Source organism: Varanus komodoensis, unplaced genomic scaffold (genome assembly GCF_004798865.1).
Source record: "Varanus komodoensis strain SLA01 unplaced genomic scaffold, ASM479886v1 scaffold18_3, whole genome shotgun sequence".
Taxonomy (NCBI): domain Eukaryota; kingdom Metazoa; phylum Chordata; class Lepidosauria; order Squamata; family Varanidae; genus Varanus; species Varanus komodoensis.
The window spans coordinates 14,210,545-14,229,142 of NW_025335549.1; the positions used below are offsets into that span (position 1 = coordinate 14,210,545).

Below are 18,598 nucleotides of genomic sequence, written 5' to 3' on the forward strand. Positions count from 1 at the left end.
GGCTGCCGGCCCCGCAGCACAGCGGCTGCGGCTCCTTGGGGCCCATGACCTCGTGCGTCGTGGCCTTGCAGACGGCCTTGGCGATGGCCGAGCCGGTGACGCTGTGCTGCGCCGCCGTGATCCGGTCGGTGATCGACTGGCCCGACATGACGGCGGCGGCGGCGGCGGCGGAGAGGCGCAGGGCGGCGGCGGCCGCGGGGCGCTTTCCAGCTCGGCGGGCGGCCCCAGAGGCGGCGCGGCGGCGGCGGCGAGGAATTTCCCGACGCCCGGAGCCCCGCAGCGGCAGCCCAGGAGGCGGAGCAGGGGGAGGGCGGCGAGGGCCGCGGGCTGGCTGCTGGCGGGCGGGCGATCGGCTGGAGCAGCAGCAGCAGCAGCGGGGGAGGAGGAGGAGCAGCGGGGGGAGGGCCGCCGCCGCCGCCCGCCGGAGGGAAGCCCTGCCCAGCCGGGGCCGCCCGGCGCTGCCGCTGCCGCTGCCGCGAGTTCAGCCGAGGCCAGGCGGAGGGCGCTGCGCGGCCCGTCTCAGCGAGGGCCCTTCCTCCCTGCCTCCCTCCCTTCCTGCTTCCCTCCTTCCGTCCCTCCCCGCTTCCTCCGCCGCCGCGCCGCGCCACAGAGACGGGCGCGCGCCCCTCGGCCCGCCGCCGCTCCCGCTCGCAGACAAAATGGCGGCCGAGCTGCGGCGGCATCAGGTGACCCGGCGGCCACCATGGCGGGCGGGCGGCCTCCTTCCCTCCTGCCCCTTCCTTCCCTCGGCCCCGTGGCGCGGCGCCCGGAGGGTCCCGCCGCCTCTCCGTGGCCTGCTGCTGCTGCGGCGGCGTGCCCGAGGGCCCGTAGTGCCGCCGCAGCCCGCGGGACGGTGGCCGCGTGATGGCGGCCGTCGTCCTCAGGCGGCAGCGTGGGTCGGGGCCCCCTGGCGGGCGGGGCGGGCCGGGCCGTGGGGGGTCCTGCAGGTGCCCCGGGTGCTGGGGAGAGGGCCTTCCCCTGCCCGGGGGGGACAGACGGACGGACGGACGGGGCCGCTGGATTCCTGCTTGCCCTGGGCGGCTGCATTGCCCGGGCTGGGCCTTTGGCTGGCTGGGCCTCATCTGGGGTACTTGGCCCACTTCTGGGCCCCGCGGTGGCATAAAGGGGCAGGGGAGCAGGAAAGGGCCCGGGGAGGGGGGCAGCAAGGAGGATCCCGGGGCTGGAGCCAGAGCCCCGCAAAGGAAGATGGAAATTGCTGGGCATGTTTGGTCCGGGGAAGAGAAGTTTGGGGAGACGGGACAGCGCTGGCAAGGGCAGGACAGGCTGTCCCAAAGAGGAGTGCCAGGCTGCCTTCTCCATCATCCTGGAGTAGCGGACTCAAGTCAGGACAATTTTGCTGACTGTCAGAGCTGTACGACAATGGGACCCATGACCGGGGGAGGTGGTGGGCTCTCCGGCACTGGAGGCATTCAGGATGCATCTGGGCAGCCTCTTATTTATTTGTAGTTGTAAGGATAAACAAGCTTATCGCAATCAGAGTCACCCAGAGCTCCCTGGTGGAAGAGTGGAATAAAAAGGTGGCTACTAATATCCATCAGGATTATCAATAATTTCTGCGGCTTATATTTATTATATACTGTTTTGGATAAGAAGTGGGCGGGTTTCAAGCATATAGGATCTACTTTGCTGCTGTTTTCCCCCCCAGCACCTCAAAATCCCCCAGCTGAAGTCAAATAAAAAATTGTGGCAAACCTGATTCATATTGTTGTTCTGTCATTTTATGAGTTCTTGTGTTTGTCGGCTGCCTGACTCTGTTGTTTGGACAAGGAAGATAAAATTTATTATATATTTTTTTAAAAAAATCTTTGTAAAATATTCCCAAATTCCCATGGATAGTTTCCAAGGAGTACGAGTGTCAGTCGACAGCTTCCTGTGATGATATCCATGTCGAAACAGTATTAAAATAGTATTAAAATTGTAACATACCTCCAGAACCCCTTGATCAAGAAATATGGTACATGGATATCCAAAAGAGAGCCTTTTAAATGGGGCACCTTACGAGACAGAGTTGTGCTCACTTTGAGCCAAGCAGCAAGGGTTTTATTCAAACAGCTTTTTTAGGTTGCTACTTCACTTCTGTTCCTTATTACCGTTACATATTACCGTTACCATTACCTTTTTTTGGTTGAGGCAGAATGGATACATTTGCCTTTTTTGCTTCCTCCAATGTTTCATTTTTCATGCATTTTTCATACTGTTCCATTTCCATATACTGTATTTTTCGCTCTATAACATGCACTTTTCCCCCCCTCAAAAGTAAGGGGAAATGTCTGTGCATCTTATAGAGCGAATGTGTGTGTGCCCGACGCCCGGGACGCTGCGTGGCACCACCTGGCCGGCACGCGCTCGGTGCGCCCTGCTCTGCCCCCCCCCCCCAGCACAGGTGAGAGCTGTGCCGCTCGGGGAGGCGTGCGGAGGAGGAGGAGCCGCGGGCTTTAACCTGCCAGCCGCATGGAGAGACGGACTGCACACCCCTACTGCCCAGGAAGACCACCGCCGGCATGGCTGCACCACACCTGGCCGGCACGCGCTCGGTGCGCCCTGCTCCGCTCCCCTCCTCCGGCGCAGGTGAGAGCTGTTAATCACAGGTCGGTGTGTTTCTTCAAATGGCAACCCATCTTTTAATGAAGCCCATTGGGAAGTGATGGGGAATGTGCCTGTGATTATCAGGAAGCTTTCCATGGATCCCTCCTCTAAAAACTAGGTGTGTCTTATGGTCAGGTGCGTCTTATAGAGCGAAAAATACAGTAGCTTGTGATTTTTAAGTCAACATAAAAATTTAAATGGATTTTTTCATGCATTTTCCCATAAAATTCACATTTTTTCAAACATTCTTCGCTAATACACAGGTAGGGAACAAGAGCACAGGGACCAAATCTGTCCCTCCTGGGGTTCCAGTCAGGACCCCTGGGGTGCCTCTGCTAAATGTGCTCCTTCCCCTGGTCTTGTTCCATTTTTCCTAGCCAGTTTCTTGGGTTTCGTGCATTTTATTCCTGTTCTAAAAGACTGAAATGCTTCTCCTAAGGTTTTACTGGCAGAAAGCACGCTAAACTGCAATATCCTGGAATGTTTTGCATTTTAGCTGCATCCTTTTGTCTCTCCATCCTTTTTGCCTTCACTCCACCCACTGGCATCCTGCCCTGAAAAGCTGCTCTAAAAATTGAATTTGGTCCGCAAGCTGAGGGAGGCTTTTTGTCCCTGCTAATGGGCTTCAGAAGAATGGCCAACTATATTTTTACCGCTCCTCTTATTTCATGCGGTTTACTGGATGTTTCCATAAGAATGGAACCAAGAGGGATGAAAATACCCTGGACAATTCCGGAGAAATGTCCATATGGGAAATCAGATTGTAAATCAGTCGGTATCATTCTCAAACCCATACACAATTTTTGCAGCCTTTTCTACTTGATCCAAATCTTACATAAGAAACCACAGGCAACAGGTGACGTAGATTTCAGTCTACCCAAGATGCTTCTGGAAAGGGCTTTCAAGCGTCATGTTGGGCAATACCCTCTATAGAATTGCATGCCAGTCTTTCATATTTGACACCCATTTCCACACTTCCTTTCCTTTGTTAGCACAACGTTTTGTAACTTTCATCAGACACCCTTGGAATGGAAGGGCATTTTAAAAACAGCTTTTGTACCACTTAAATACTTTTGTTGTAATGGCTTGCTAATAAAAATATACATAAGCCAGTTTCAAAATTCTTTTATGCTTTACCTCAGCCCGAAAACAAAAAAAAGGCCAGAGAGGGCTCAGGATAACTCACGTCCTGGTCTCCTGAAACACCCACTTCTTCCCATTTCGTAAGTTGTTTGTCTGGCCCCAGAAAGAAGTAGGTACAGTTCTTTCTGCTTTGACTCTGAAGGATGGTGGTTGGAGTGCCAGATCCCAGAACGAGTGCGGTCTTCATTTCTGGATCTAGGACAATCCGACAATGCCATGGCCTCTCGGATATGGCTTAAGGGCCATAAGATGGGTGTCCAAAGCATTCTAAAAATGACAAGAAGTAGGCACGTGGGCAGCGAAGGGAGGCTTGGGCCAGGGCAGGGGCACTGGCACCCCTCCGGAAGTTGTTGGACTCTCAGCTCCTATCATGCCTGACTGTTGGCTAGGATGGCAAATGGAAGTTCCAGTCCAGCAGCATCTGGAGAGCCAGCTGTGGCTTGTGGAAGTGTTAATGCAATTAGAAATTGTGACATAATGCCTGATGGAAGCTCATGTGCCACTGATGTCAAAGCACTGTCATGGATTGGGTGGTTCCCCTTGTTGTTCTAGGAGAGTAGTGGTCTGTAGTCTGATGTGAAAAGAGTGAAAATAGTTGTATGTGATATACTGAGCCGGTCCAGAGAGAGAGAGAGAGAGAGAGAGAGAGAGAGAGAGAGAGAGAGAGAGAGAGAGAACGAACACAGTTAAGTTCAAGCATAATGGTGGTTTTATGATATGGACTCCTGTCCATTAGCACTTGGACTGTGACCAACAAGCCATTAAACAATTACCAATCAGATGGTAATGATATATGGCGGCAACAAAGCTGGATTTCCACAGCGCGTCTAGAACCGATAAGCCCTGTAATGCATTGTCAACTAATTAAATAATATCATTCTGCAACTCATTAGGAATATAAAGAATGCACCTTGCTAGTGGCGTCTCATTCATTCCCGCTACCTATTTTCCTGCTTTCCTTTTCCTAAGTATAGAATCATTACAACTAACTTCCCTTCAGTGCCAGCTCCCAAGATTTTGTGGGCCAATGAGCAAGACAAAGGTCCCCTTCCTCAGTCATCCCACCTTTGCACTGCTATTCCCTCCACAGCTATTGTGCCTCATCCTCTTCCTTATCCCTCCTAGATAGCCCTAGAAAAGCTCTGCCCGAAACCTTGGAGTACATCAGTATCCCTAATCTTGGACTAGAAGGACCAAGGGGCTGCTTCTAGGATAAGAGAGCTCATGATGTTCTTGTGTAAGAAAGTCAGGATCACACTTAGAAGAGAAACTGAGTAGGAAGCAACTAAGAAAAACGAGGTGCTTCTCTTCAATGAGTTTACCACGGAAGGGTGGAGGCCAGAAAAAGAATAGCTGTACCTACAAACTTCTGTGAACCTGCAGGACACAGCCTATATGGTTCAAAGAGATAACACGGAGGAGGATCTTTCCATTAAGAAGAGTGCCCTTTGGTTGTAGCTGGATAAAGTCTTGGCATCACACACACAACTAGTCCCTCCGTATCTGACATACAATGATACCGTACGTCTTGATCCTCATGTAGTGCAAATGGCACCACCCATGAACAAGCAGAAAGGCTGAGCACGTTGAGAGGAAATTAGAAAACAGACGTGAAGATGAATGGAATGGAGTGGCAAGGAAGGCTGGCTGGCTGGCTGAAGGGGAGCCATCCATAGAACGTTCTGTTGCAGGTCCCTTTTGTGGTGCCTCATGGAGAACCTAAAAACACATGCTCTCCGTAATGTCCCTGACCAAGGGAGCTGGCAGAGAACAGGCTGGGGGTGGCCATTGTGAGTTACGCGTTGCTCTTCACAGCAGTGAAATCCACCCATTTGCTTCAGCTCTGTCATCAAGGATGGGTTGTGTTTGTGACAGCATCAAGCACACATGCCGCCTTGTATCGCGATGACAAAGAAGGCTTTGATAAGACTTGCCAAGCCAGATTGCATCTGGAATGGGTCGCCTAGAACAGCCTCACGGAAGAGAACGGGATCTTTTCTCTTGCTTAGCCGAGTCTCTGCAGCACAACAAAACAAGCCCCCCAGACCTCAGTCTAAAGCAGGGGAGTGTCTCACAGGTGCACCTTTAGAAATACAAAACAGTCTCGAGGCTGTTTGCTTGCAATTTCATCGATCAATTTAAAGAAATGAACTTTTCACTACGGATTTACCTTTGCTGTCACTTCCTTGCCCACACATTTCCATTTACAGATCTACATGGGAAGCCAGTGAAGACAGATGCTGCTTCATTTCAATTAAAAAAAAAGATTTGGGTATTCACAGTCTGAGAAAATAAGAGATGATGATTAAGGCAAATTACCTGCCTCTTCAAAGGACAGTGAGAGTATTAATATGCTAAATAACTGTTTTTGGGACACTTCACATGAACATGTATCTCTTGCGGTTTGCTTTGCTGTATGCTTGATAGCTGGCAGCTGAACGTGTGAACTTTCCTCTTTCTTCATTTGTGGCAGCCTGATAAATACCATTAATAAAAAGCCCGGAAAGGAAAGGAAAGGAGCAAACTATATATAAAATGCACATGTATAAACACCAATATGCAAGAATAAGCTTGTGCAGACTTGGAAATTTACCAAACAATTTTTAGTCACATTAAATCTATGGACTGACTGGCTTCATCAAAAATTCCTGTCTTTCTGATGATACAATGCAATAAGGAAGGTCTCCCTGTGCTGCTATATCTGTGATGGCCAATGTTGGCTGGGGATGATGGGAGTTACAGTCTAACAGATCTAGAAGGCACCAAGTTGTGGAAGGCTGACTTAAGGTAATCTGGCCTTCACTGTATTTGCTCAGCCAAGTGAAAGCCAGCACTCCCCTGTGAAGTAACTTTGGGCCGTGTTCTTGAGCTGATAGTTTTCACAGTAGCTCCACAAATTGACACCATTCCACAGCTGTGTGTGGTGAGATAACGATGAGGTGTTTATCCACTCGGAGCAAATGAGTCCAGAAAAGATATTCATGGAAAGATCTGCACCAAGGTTACGGTTGCTTCCTCGTCAAGAAGATGGAAAGGCAGGGGCTCTTTACATAATTTTGGCTCATGAAGCATGCTTAAAATGGCCTCACACTGATAGCAGGCCAAAGGGGGAGCCAATGGGGAACAAAGAATCAGTCATGGCTGTTTGAAACCATCCAAAAGGCACTGTTAAGTAGCTCTGCTCAGAATAATCCAAAGTAGCCAAAGCAGAAGTAGGCAGAAGGTAATCCAACAACTCCAAGGTTTGCCCATTGCCACCCGAGAGCTTCCACCTGAGGCATTTACCACGTCACCTCCTGCCTCATCCTGGTGGAAAAGACAATTATCCCGTAGTTCAGTACATGTGTATGTTTTGTATCTAGAAGGTTCCAGAGATTCATCCTGAAGTGCCTCCGAATGAAAAGGGGCCAACAGATGAAGGGAATGGCCATCTCCTGAACCATGAACATGGTGATCTGTGCGAAAAAATGAGCAAGTAGCTTAACATGATATCAGGGAGCTTTCTCTGGAGTAGGGAACCTGGTGGGTTCTAGGCATTTCTAACTCTAGCTCCTATCATCCTTGACCATTAGCTGTGTTGGAGGCCACCAGGTTGCCTGAGACAGTAGCCTGGGGTTGTGGGGGAAGAAAGCCTGCATTTAGTCAGTCTCTGGATGGGAGACTTAGGTTCCCCCTGCCTGCCATTTGGAATTCCTTTTGAATATTGAATTCATCCATCTTAAAGGGGGTTCATTCTCCCCCTCGCCCCCTGCACTGCTGTTTCCTACCAGTTGTTCATACAGTTTAGATGCAGGTCTAGCACCTTCTTGGCAAAACACAACCCTTTTGTCAAAATTAGGTGTGGAATGTACAACCCCACTCTACATTTTACATCGATATGCTACAATTGCTTCATTTCACATTCTCTTTCTTCTCTGGATGCAGCACTTAAAACCTCAAAAAATCCAACAGGAAAAAGTGAGAAATGTATGTGGATGGACAGCATTAAAAACGACACTGCTACGAAGTTTTGTTTTTTCTATATCTGAGTAGAAAAGACCTAGCAAAGGTAGGCAGACCAATGCAAATGCTTTTCCCAAATGAACAGCTGATCACTGTCTTCTTGAACATTTTAGAACTCGAGATCACTTTCTCCTTTCTGAATACTAAGACTGAAACACAGGTGACAAAAGATCGTTCACCCACGCTCCATACAGATGGTGCAACATGTGATTCCCAAGATTCCTTCCACAGGTGAGTCAGAGTGTTCTCCTAGATGAAAGTACTATTGAAGGACCATTGTTAATCAAGAATCCCACCAAGCAAGGTGATTGGGATGTCTCTCTGCAACGATGGCTTTAGCTCAGCAGCAATGATTCAAGTCAGGATCAGCAAACTCAGGGGCCATCTGGGTAGGGCAACACTCATCCCGGGGGCCACACATGGCCCCCATGACATTCAGTGCAGCTCCGGCCACCCAAAGTTGCAATAAATCAAGGGCAGGGGAAAAAAAATGATTCCCCATGTTGCGTTCCCTGGGGTTCGTCTATCAAAGCCCGCCCATTCTTGCTGGTCAGGACCGGAGCCAGCAGTGGATCAGCTGCAGCAAAAACGGAGACGTGCCTTTTCCCACCTCCTGCCTCTTTTGGTCTCTCTTTCCCCAGCCAGTGGTTTGCCAGCAAGTGACGGACAGATTGCCCTTGCCAGAGGTCTGATCACATCCAAAGGACCTTTGAAATGAAGCTTGTGCTAGAGTGTCTTTCGGCGTCTACCACCCCGAGGCAGTTGACCCTGCAAGTGCTGATGCTGACACTGACTGGCAACTACTCTCCAGGATTTCAGCAAGCAGCTTGGCGACACTGGGAGAGCTTCAAACTGGAGGCCCTCAGCATGCAAGGTTCTACCACTGAGCTATCATCCGGCCAGGTGACCTGGCTATTCACGGTGTGGCTTTGTCTATTTAAACTCTAACACTTGTCATATGTACATTATATGCACAAATGTCTGCAAATCGGAAGCCCGTTTGCCGTCTCTTCAGGGTGATTCATATGTGGTTGCAATTTCCACTCTAATGCGTACAGGTGGGGCAAGAGGCGCAGGGGAGGGGATAAAGGGAAGGCCTGACAGCGCCATCCCAGAGTTCGTCCCTCCAAGTGAGGAACACGAAATGGGGTCACTAGGCTGCCAACATCTGTCCCAAGGAGCATCTCCTCAGTTCCTTTGTTTTCCAGGTGCGAAGTACTTCACAAGCATTCTGCTGAACTGCTCCTTTCCAAGGTTAACTTGCTCATAGGCCAGTCAGAGATCTGGCCTTTTGCTTTCTCTACCAGGAAAAAGGAAATGAATATCACATCAGGAAGCGATTGGGCAATTCTATTGCTAAACCGGTGACTGGAACAGACGTCCACTGAGAACGCCTCGGCTTGGCTGGGGGACGGACTCCTGTCCGTTGCTGCGTCTGCATGAATCCTCACCCCGAAGGGCACAGCGCAGCTGAGATGCCGCTGACATGGCAGCTACCAAGTCTTGCCACGTTTTGACTGGAACGAGAACTGCTGTTCAAGAGCGTCCAAGTCCTCCTCGAGCGTGTGCATTGCTGGGCAGGTGCCATCGCCAGGACCACCCTGGGCTTCCTCCTCCCTTGTTGCACATGCCTCTGGCCCAGACAGCAGTCTGGGAGGTGAGCAGGAGATGCTGCGTCCTGCTTGTTCTCTGTCCGTCTGGCAAAAGCAAGCGGGTGGCAGCAATGCCAAGAAAGAGCAGGAGCAGCTGGTGAGAAGCGGGGAGTCTAACGAAGTCCTGCCGAAGCACCTTCCAGACTCTGGAGCCAGCACCGTCTCCCACCCTCAGTCATGGACAATCCAGGAGCAGCCTGCATCTTAATTCAGGCCGTATCAACATAAAGCAGATCATGTTATTTCTTTTTTTTTGGCCAAAGACATGCAGCCTGAACTCTTCCCCTCCTATCTCCCCGGGGAAAAGGGCTAGCAACCTGCTTTAAACAAAAGCAAGCCCAGACAAATGAACTAATGCCAGACCTCTAGGAAAATGCCTGGAATATAGCTCTGCTAGCTGAGGCTGATGGGAACTGTAGTCTGGAGAGCACAAGGATGCAGAGGGCTGCTTCAGCTCCATTATACCATTGTAGAATTTTGGGGATCGTGGTACTTTTTGTCCTGGCCCTGTTAGAAAGCGATGTCGCCCCACAAGATATGGCCGCAGAGGTGCACCATGGGGAATTCCGCATTTCAGGATGCCCTCTCTCCCTTCCTTCCGCCTCTCCCCTTGATTTTCCATCCCCCCCCCCCCACTCAGTCCTCAGCAACCTGGCTCACAGCACATTACACCCCAAGAGCTTCTCCAAAACTGGAAAAGGTTCTGCCCCCTATTTCACTGGCATCTCTCCAGGACTTCACTTGCTGTGCCCCCTGCCCGCAGGATTAGCAACGAAGCCACAGCTCACAGTGCCAGCGGTCGCTTTTTATCCTGAGCTCCAGGGAGGAAATTGCCCTTCCTTTTTTTGGTCCAGCAAAAGAGAGGCATGGTGTTAGGGAAGGGGGAGAGAGGGCAGGGCAGCTAAAAGGAGAACGCTGGATCAGCAGCCGTTGGCTTGGCCTGACCTGCATGGAACAGAACGGAACGCGCATTCTGGCCCTCATCTCAGGCAGCGAGGATGAGCACACGGAGGCCTCGATCAGCACGTTCTCCCATCTCCAGCAGACCGAACTCCTCAGGCCAGGCTTTGCTTCCTTGACCAGAGGTCAGATTCAGTGTGCCTAGGGCTGGCTGCTGCCCCAGCCTAGGCAGACATCCTAAGCCACATCATGGAGGTCATGTCATGGCACGTCGTTCGCTCTTCCCGAATCTCAGGCCCTCCCCTCCCCTCCCCACCCCGAGACATCCAGACACCCATTTATTGCCATGCAGCCCCAGTATTTCTGCTCAAGCACTTCAGCAATGTTTAAAAATAAATCAATACATACATATGCATGCACGCGCGCACACACACACACGGGCATCCGCAAAGATCCCTTTCCCCTGGTGCCTTTGGGGGTTGCTGCCAGTCAGAGTAAGCAACACTTGCACAAGTTGAACAAAAAAAAATTCTGAGCAATGTGTGCATGTGTATTTATTTACTATATTTATAAGTTTTCCTGCAAGGAGTCCAAGGCAATTTACATAATCCTCCTCCTCCTCTTCTCCATGTTATCCTCACAACAACCCTGTGAGGTAGGTTAGGCTGAAAGTCTGTGAGTGGCCCATTTTAAAAGGTGGTCATCCAGTGAAGCACAGCCCCTCCCATGTGCCACTTGGGCACTTTGGAGTGACTATAACTGGGTGTCAGGAAATGGCTCCTTCTTATGGTGGAGAGAGGAGGCGAGGTGGCCTGAGACATGGCCTAGAGGACTGAAGGGAGAGGGTGGCCCATGGAGAGCCCAGATGCCTGTCGGGCACTGCTTGGGCTGCTTGCGAAACAACCTATGCGCTGGGGTTTCTTGCCTGGGTGGGTTATCCTCGCATTTCAACCCGCCAATGTTAGCTTTTGCCCAGCTAGCCAAGCTTAGCCTTCTGCACACAACTTTTAAGGCAGGGTGCTGGACCTCGGCCCCTGCGACCAAGTGGGGCCCACCCAGGGTCCTGGGCTGGTCCCCTCGGATTCCACTTCCACCGATTGCTCAGTGGCTTCTCAACTTCCACGCCTTTCCCTGCAGGATTTCAACAGATGGGAAAACCTTCCAACGCAGCCTCCAAGCGCCTCTCAGAAGTTGGATTTGGCCTTTGGGCTGATTGAGGGGTGCCAGATCCAGCAATGGACGCTTCCTCCTGCATCGCTGCTTTGGAGGAAAACCTGCTGGATCGGGCTTCCAGCCTAGGTACACCACGTTGGGGAAAGCTGCTGCGAGGCAATGCAGCCCTTCGGCCCACTCACGCCAGCTCCAGACCCGAGTACTGGTATTGTCTTCCAGCTGACTCATAGTCAATGTTTCTAAACCGTTATGCCCATGAGCACATTTGTTGGATGTAAACAAGGGTGCAAGTGAGCATGTGTCCACCTTAACCCAGGAGAGGTGACGTCAAGGGGTGTGGGAACATGTTAAAGGAGAAAATGCTTTAAAAGCAAAAGAGAAGCCTAATTTCTTGGGTCAGTCGGCCGGCCAGTCATTCATTCACCTTTCCCCTAAAAGCATTTCCGCAAGTGCAGCTGCTCCAGCCAGCCTTTTTTCCATGACTCACACAACAGATGGCAGCATCAGACAGAAGGAGCAGCTCAGCTTTGCTGCTCCAAAGCCTGCTGGTCACTTTGCTCCTCAGCCGCAGCTCTGAGAGCAGGGCAGTTGCCCGGCAGGGAAGAGGAGACTCCCCTGCTTCCCCCAGGACTCCCTGGAAGCCAGAGGCTGCCCCATCACAGCTCTCGGTTCCTGTCCCACACATGCATGGCTCCTTGTAAGGCACGTGAGCACACCGTATCTGACCTTCGGCCGGCTGTGGTTGGTACGGAAGGGGCGGATGCTCTGAGACAGGGACAGTTTGGCCAGAGTGATGCATGCAGCCATACGCTCGAGAAGAGATTGCTCCGTGAGTCTTCCCTTCAGGAACGACGGCTAGCATGGAATTCCACCTCTAGGCTGCCAGAGGAGCCATTCACATTCCGCATCTTTGCTCAGAGAAAGGCACTGCCTGCCAAGTCTGTTACTGGGCTGAATGCAGGGTGATGTCACTTGTATGTACGGCCGAAACGTCTCGGAAGCAGGAAGCACGTCTCATGTATCAACCTGCCCATCCACCGAGACGTTCCGCTCTGGTCCATCAGGTTGCCCCAGTGCACCCACAGGCAAATCTGACGGCAGCTGCAGGGAGAAACTTTTCTGTGGGTTCACCACCCTGGCGATTTTGCACCCCGCTGTTTGATAGGCACCACCCTTGAAGCCTCACAGGTAACTCACTGATGGACCCACACATTTGCCGAAACCGATGTCTCCCTTGGTTGCCGTTTTTTCTTTGCACAGTTGCCGTTGTCGCTTTGATGCGCTGTGTGCAGTGCCCTGTAGTTTGATCTCGAAGGGCATCGAGAAGAACTTAAAGAAAATAATAAACATCTGCCCCAGGTCACAGTAAGTGCATGGCTTGCTCTCTCTGGGGAAATGGAGAAAAGTTCCCTGCTGCCAGCTTGAAGAGGAAAACAAAGATGTCTGTCTCTGCCACAGGTGCCCCGAGGTCTCCGTCTGGGCAGTCCTGGTGCTGCAATGAAAAACACTGCAGCTCCGCATGGGGAAAAGCAGTTTCTGCACTGGCACGGTGGAGCCAGGACTCAAGAAGGCCTGAGGACAGCCTGTTCTACTAACAGGGAAGCTGCTGTTGCCTGTTATGCAACTCAGAATTCCCCGTTCCCCACACTAGCAGAGGAAAAATTAATTCCTCTCCCAACAATATACAGTTCCCTGTTGCAATGCCAAGCTTTTGGAGATGGCTTGTTCTTGAATGGGCCGTTGCAATCCCCCTTCACATACAGGGTGGCTATTAATTTCTAAATTTCAGCTTAACATTAAGTGAACTTTCCTATCAGTGGAAACGGTTCAGCTGTGGAGCAGATGGCCTCAGGGGGTCTTAAAGCTAATGCTGGAAGGCATCCATGAGAGACGCGAAGGTGCTCCTTGCCCCTCTGTCTGGGTTATAGCAGCTTGGCGACAGGCTGAAACCCAGTTTGATACATAAGAAGTGCTCCCTGCTCCCAATTCAGAAAGCCAAGTCAACAGCTTCACTTTGAAAAGAGGGGCTGCTGAGGCCAAGGTTACGATCCTGTGCCACGAAACCCAGAGCCATCGCCGCAGAACAGCTGCCCTCAGCAAAACACTGGAGAGGTCACATCCTCATTTATTTTATTAAAAGAAGGCTAAATGTGAAATAAAATATCTTAGTGCTAAAAGGCTTGTCGTTGTCAGGCTTGTTCCAGTAATTTCCTAGCGATAATCATGCCATGCTTGGAAGAACACAATCTCCACGGGTCACAAATCTGCATGATCTTGTCCACTGGGAAAGAAAAACTGGGTGGTCATTCCTCCAGATGGTGACAGCATCCTCTTGACCCTTGGCCAACCATGCCAAGGCTTGCAAAAAGGCTTTGCAGCTTCCCTGGGTTTCCTTGGGATGCAAAGACTGGGGAGGCAGCAGATGCACGGGAGAACTTCTTTACACTGAAGTCACTCCTTGCAGCAGAGGAAAAGAATGAGCCAACTCGCGAGTAACTGGCCACTGAAAAAGGAACAGAGAGAACTGGGGAAAATGGCAGAAGCGCCTCCAAGGAAAAGGATGGGTTCCTGCTGGAATGAGTCTAGCTTGGAGAATCTTCCCAACAACAGTCCTGGGCCAGGAGCAGAGTCCGTACGTGTGATTCACAGAGACCACAAAGAAGGACCAGTTACAGAAGAAGGAGCTTGGTGACAGGTGCAGCCTGTGATTCTGATGATCCAAGGTGAGGGGTGGTAATGACCATTGCAATGGTTTCCTATTAACCCTCTAGCATAATCCACGGACCCCAATTATTTCCGATCAAGGAACATCCTACCCTCCACACCTCCCTCCCACAAAAGTTACTTTATCCATTGTTGAATGGTCAGCCCTTATTCCCAAATACCTGTCAGAACCAGATGCCACAGTGGATGCGACATCCGTTAAATAGGGAAGATGAAAACACAACCGACAACAGGAAGTACAGTGTTTCATGTGACACAGCAAGTGTCCACCCCAAGTTCAGGTCCTAAGATGGTACCATGTATTCTTCATTGGAAGGGGTGACGGAGGCAATGGCAGTGATGGGGTCATTTTGATACGGTCCTTTCAGGTCGGTCCTTTCTCACCAACCCGGCCAAAAGGCATTCTCTCAGGAAAAGTGGTGGACCACCACGCTCTTCCACGCCACCTGCTCACCATCTCCGCTGGATCACTCAGACAACCTGGATTTCAATGTGCAAAATCAAGCTAACCAAGAAAAGCCGTCTCCCGCTTCAGACTTTGGACTGCCTTTCATCTGTCCACTCCTGCTTAGTGTTCTGGAGAGCTTGAGTTCTTTGCTCATCTACCTGGACATAATCCACTCGTTGTTCTTCAGAGAAAAAAGGCTTCTACCAAAAGGAAGACAAGCATTAAAGTAAAACAAGATTCTATTCATGAAGATAAACCTAGGTTCATTCCCCCTCCTCTGCCCCTTCAGCTGATGTTTCTCTTTTCACCTGGAAGCGAACGGTGACATCAGCAGACCAAAGTGTCCTTTGCTCTTCTCTCAGTTTAAGGCTTGATTCCCCATCTGCTACCTTGTCACCCAGCCCAGAACTGGCTGCAGAGGCAGATGAAAAGGCAGTGCAGAGATGTATTTGGCTCTAGGTGAAGGGAAACGTGTTTGTCTGTGCCAGTCCCTCCAGGGGGCAAGGACACAGTGAATTTTAACGCCCAGGAGATTCATCAAAAGAAAGCCTTCCATACGCAAACAAACGGGGAAGGCAAGCTGTTTGCTGCACCAGATCTTGCAAGACCCAGGAGGGCTGTTTCAATTTCTACATTTTTTCCCATTTTGAAGGAGCATTTTTTACATCTCCATCTCCACATCAGTTTGGGGATTTTCTGTCAAGCCTGCATGAAAATTCACGTGCTTTTCATATGCAATTTCCCCTGAAATACCATTTTCCCAGAAACAGGAGCAGGGGTACCTCCACACAGGTCAGGCCGCCAAATCTGCCCCTTGTTCATCCCTGGTTGGGTCACATCACCTTCACCTGCCCCAGCCCCAGGCCTTCTCCACCAAGCACTGATCCTTTGGTACTTTCCTGGCTTTTGTGCATCTCCCCCCAGTCTAAAAGGCTGAACTGTCTTAAGGCTTAGTTGCTGACAATAAGAGCTACGTGCCTCAACAATTTCTGCAAATTTTCTGAATGTACACATTTGTCTTTGCATTTCTTGTTTGGAGAACTGTATTGCAAAATCCAGAGAAATGCAAACAATAAAGGATTATTGCATTCCTGTTTGTATGTTCGTTTGTGAAGAGCAAATTAGGTTGGTTCACATTAAAATGTCAACCAAGTGAATTTGTTCCCCTTTCCCATGAAAGACCTACCTTTTGTACAGGAGATGGAGAGGCGGAATTAAAATCCAGTGCTAGGTAATCAAGGCTAAACTTCTTTGGCCATTGGAATGCTCCATTATATGGGGAAGTTGCTTGCTGGTGGTCCTGTCGATGACATTGACAATGACAACAATTAAAATAATAGCACCAAGGAGCATGAACCGAAAAATGTAAAAAAAATACAGATGCACTTTGCAGGCTTGTGATCTAAAGGGGCAAACAAAAAGAGAACAGAAGGAGGCGATAAAGCACTGAAGAGTGTCAGGCCTTGTTCTAGTCCACTCCCATGTGGCACGCCATGGTTTTTCCTCCCGAGAATAAAGGAACATTAACAATGCTATTTCTGAGAGAGAAACCAGGACCTAAAATGGTCGAGATGACTTATAACTGCAGGCACCCTGGGTGATCTCACAATGAAAACACGGGTTCAAGGCAATTCAGTCTTCCCTGTAAGTCCTGGTAATTCGTTCTCGCCATTAGCAAAGAGACTCTGACACACGCAAACCAGGAGCTGGACCACGGGCTCACCACCCCTCTCCAGCGCCCCACTGTTTGGGGTGTCCCCCACGGATTCCACTGAGGCCCCCACTCCGAGTGGCCGGGCACCTCCCGTTGGCAATCCAAATTCCCACGTAGAGACCGGCGCTTGGCCATTGTGATCCTCTGGAGTGATGCCACCCACACTTGCGTGAACAACAGCACACTGTCACACAGGAGAAAAAGGCTGCCCCTTTGCACTGTGTCAATTGGGCCTTGTGTTTTCCCCCTGCATTTTTTTAGTAGGGCAAAGGGGAGGCTCTGTTTTAAGCATGTTTTGCTTAAAAAATGGACTTCCCTGAGCTTTTCCGTTCGCACTGTTTGTCAAAAGGAGTGTGGAGAAGAGCTGCACGAAGATGATTACCATTTGAATGTAAGTTGCTTCCTCCGCTCCGGAAATTGAACTGGCAAAGACTCTCGCCGAATTAATGCCGTCTCTTTCTGGAGAGATAAAGCTTGTTCGATTGCTAGCCGAGTGCGGAGGGGGAAAGAAGCGAGAACCAAGAGAAACACAAAAACAAAAGTGAAGTCAAGGAGAGGTTTCCCAGATGCTCTGAAACCAAGCCAAAACCTGACACAGCCCGAGTGGGGAATAAACCTGCTCAAAGACCCAGCAAGACCATGAAAGTTATGTTGGCTACAGCGTGGGTTACAATCAACGTCTTCTTGATAACAGTGCTAATTCTTATGACAGTCTCGAAAAACAGCCAGCCGGGAATTAGGACAGGGGTCAAGGGACTGTATACCTCCAGCAGCAGCTGGTCTACAACTCCAGCAAACCTGAGTTTTAAAATCCAGTTCAGATGTTCTTACGTTCATATCCCACCCTTTTCCACTTGCACGAGACTCAAGAACGCTTACAAGACCTTCCTCCACTCCATGGTGGTCCTCAACACAACCCTGCAAGGAAGGTTTAGCTGAGAGACACTGACTGGCCCGAAAGCATGGCCAAGCGGGAGTGAGAGCAGGGATTTCTTGATCCTGCTCTGGCTGAGGCTGACGGGAGTTGGAGGAGAAAGCTGCAGACGTCAAAAGGAACGTCAGTGGAACCAAACCTCCCGGACGTCTGGGGTCCCACACTTTGCTTGTAGGACTAGCAACATTTGGGGAGGTGGGAGTAGCTGAATCAGCTGCTGTGGCTGCACACTGAGTAAATCCACCCCACTCCAGATGCTTTCCAAAAATACGCATTTGCATCTGGGAGATGGCTGATACTCGGCCCTTTCAGAAAGGGGGAAAAACACCACACTGCAGAAGGCATTGCCAGATAGCATATGTGTAATCCCCCTGCCCTGCCACCACCAAGACATTTCCTCCAGAGGAAAGCCAGTTTAAACTGCTCCTTCCTCACGGTTTCTTCTGAAATTGAAAGTGCCCCTGACCTCACAGAGCGCTACAGGGCCAAGTGCCCTGTCTGCGGGGCTGGGGGAGGACTCTCCTCTTTGCTGAAGGCATCGTCAGTCTGAGGATCTCTCAGGTTACCCTGTACAGGTCCACAGCGATGGTGAAACGCACAGTATTGCTATGTAATCATTTCTAACCCATTAGGCCTAACCGGACAGAAGAGAAGAATACATTGCGTCATTTCACACTATTCCAGTAGATTCAAGTGGAATAAAATAAATTCCTGTTTCTGTATAACAATTATTTTTAACTTTCCCGTCCGTCCGTCCATCTGTCCATGAGCATGTCTGATCTTTGCACATCCCTTTTTGGTGTTAACTCATAAGTGCCCCCCCCCCCTTTGAACAAGTCTGTCCTCATCAGCGCTGCCTCCAGAATTCCAGGATTGGGCCTGGCCCCGAAAAACAAGAAAATGCAGGAGGTACAAGGAAGTGTTTTCCTGGAAAACGGTTGTAAGTCGGCTCCCCAGCGGTCCAAGGAGCTTTGGCAGCAGGTGACCTGCTGCTTCCTGGAGGAAGCCTCAGTCCTCACAATTCTGGGGGTGCGATCCTATGCAAGAACAGGCAGAAAAAACTCAGTGGCTGAAGAATACCGGGCACTCCAGCTGCTTTTTACAACTTGGCACCTGACAAAATGCGTGGGATTTGTCATTCCCAGCCAGTTCCATGGGAAAGGGTGGAAACGTTGATATATGCTTTTCTGGAGATTAAAAAGCTGATGAGAAAAGGTGCCGGTATAAGAAGAGGATCAACAGCAGCGGGATACTAATAATGGGTTCTTGTCTTTCCCCCTCGTCTTCTGTCTGCCCCAAAT

General features: G+C 50.4%; 2 protein-coding genes across 3 annotated transcripts in view; both read right to left on the reverse strand.

Annotated features, from left to right (window-relative positions):
* The window catches only part of LOC123022127 (phosphatidylinositol-binding clathrin assembly protein-like), a 50,342-nt gene extending 45,288 nt beyond the window's left edge, over positions 1-5,054 (reverse strand). The window contains exon 1 of one of the 2 annotated variants that reach the window (XM_044427563.1): positions 5,047-5,054. The gene's annotated coding sequence lies outside the window, so the exon portion shown is untranslated. Of the gene's footprint in view, positions 1-20; positions 303-5,046 lie in introns of those variants that run through there. The other variant, XM_044427565.1, reaches the window with a different exon arrangement.
* An 8,536-nt stretch (positions 5,055-13,590) lies between these two features.
* GAB3 (GRB2 associated binding protein 3) overlaps positions 13,591-18,598 on the reverse strand; it is a 65,868-nt gene continuing 60,860 nt past the window's right edge. The window contains exons 8-10 of the mRNA XM_044427148.1: positions 16,746-16,848; positions 15,836-15,949; positions 13,591-14,849 (exon numbers count right to left, since the gene is read on the reverse strand). Of these exons, the coding sequence (XP_044283083.1) occupies positions 14,733-14,849; positions 15,836-15,949; positions 16,746-16,848 (334 nt within the window). The 3' untranslated portion in view covers positions 13,591-14,732. The remainder of the gene's footprint in view (positions 14,850-15,835; positions 15,950-16,745; positions 16,849-18,598) is intronic.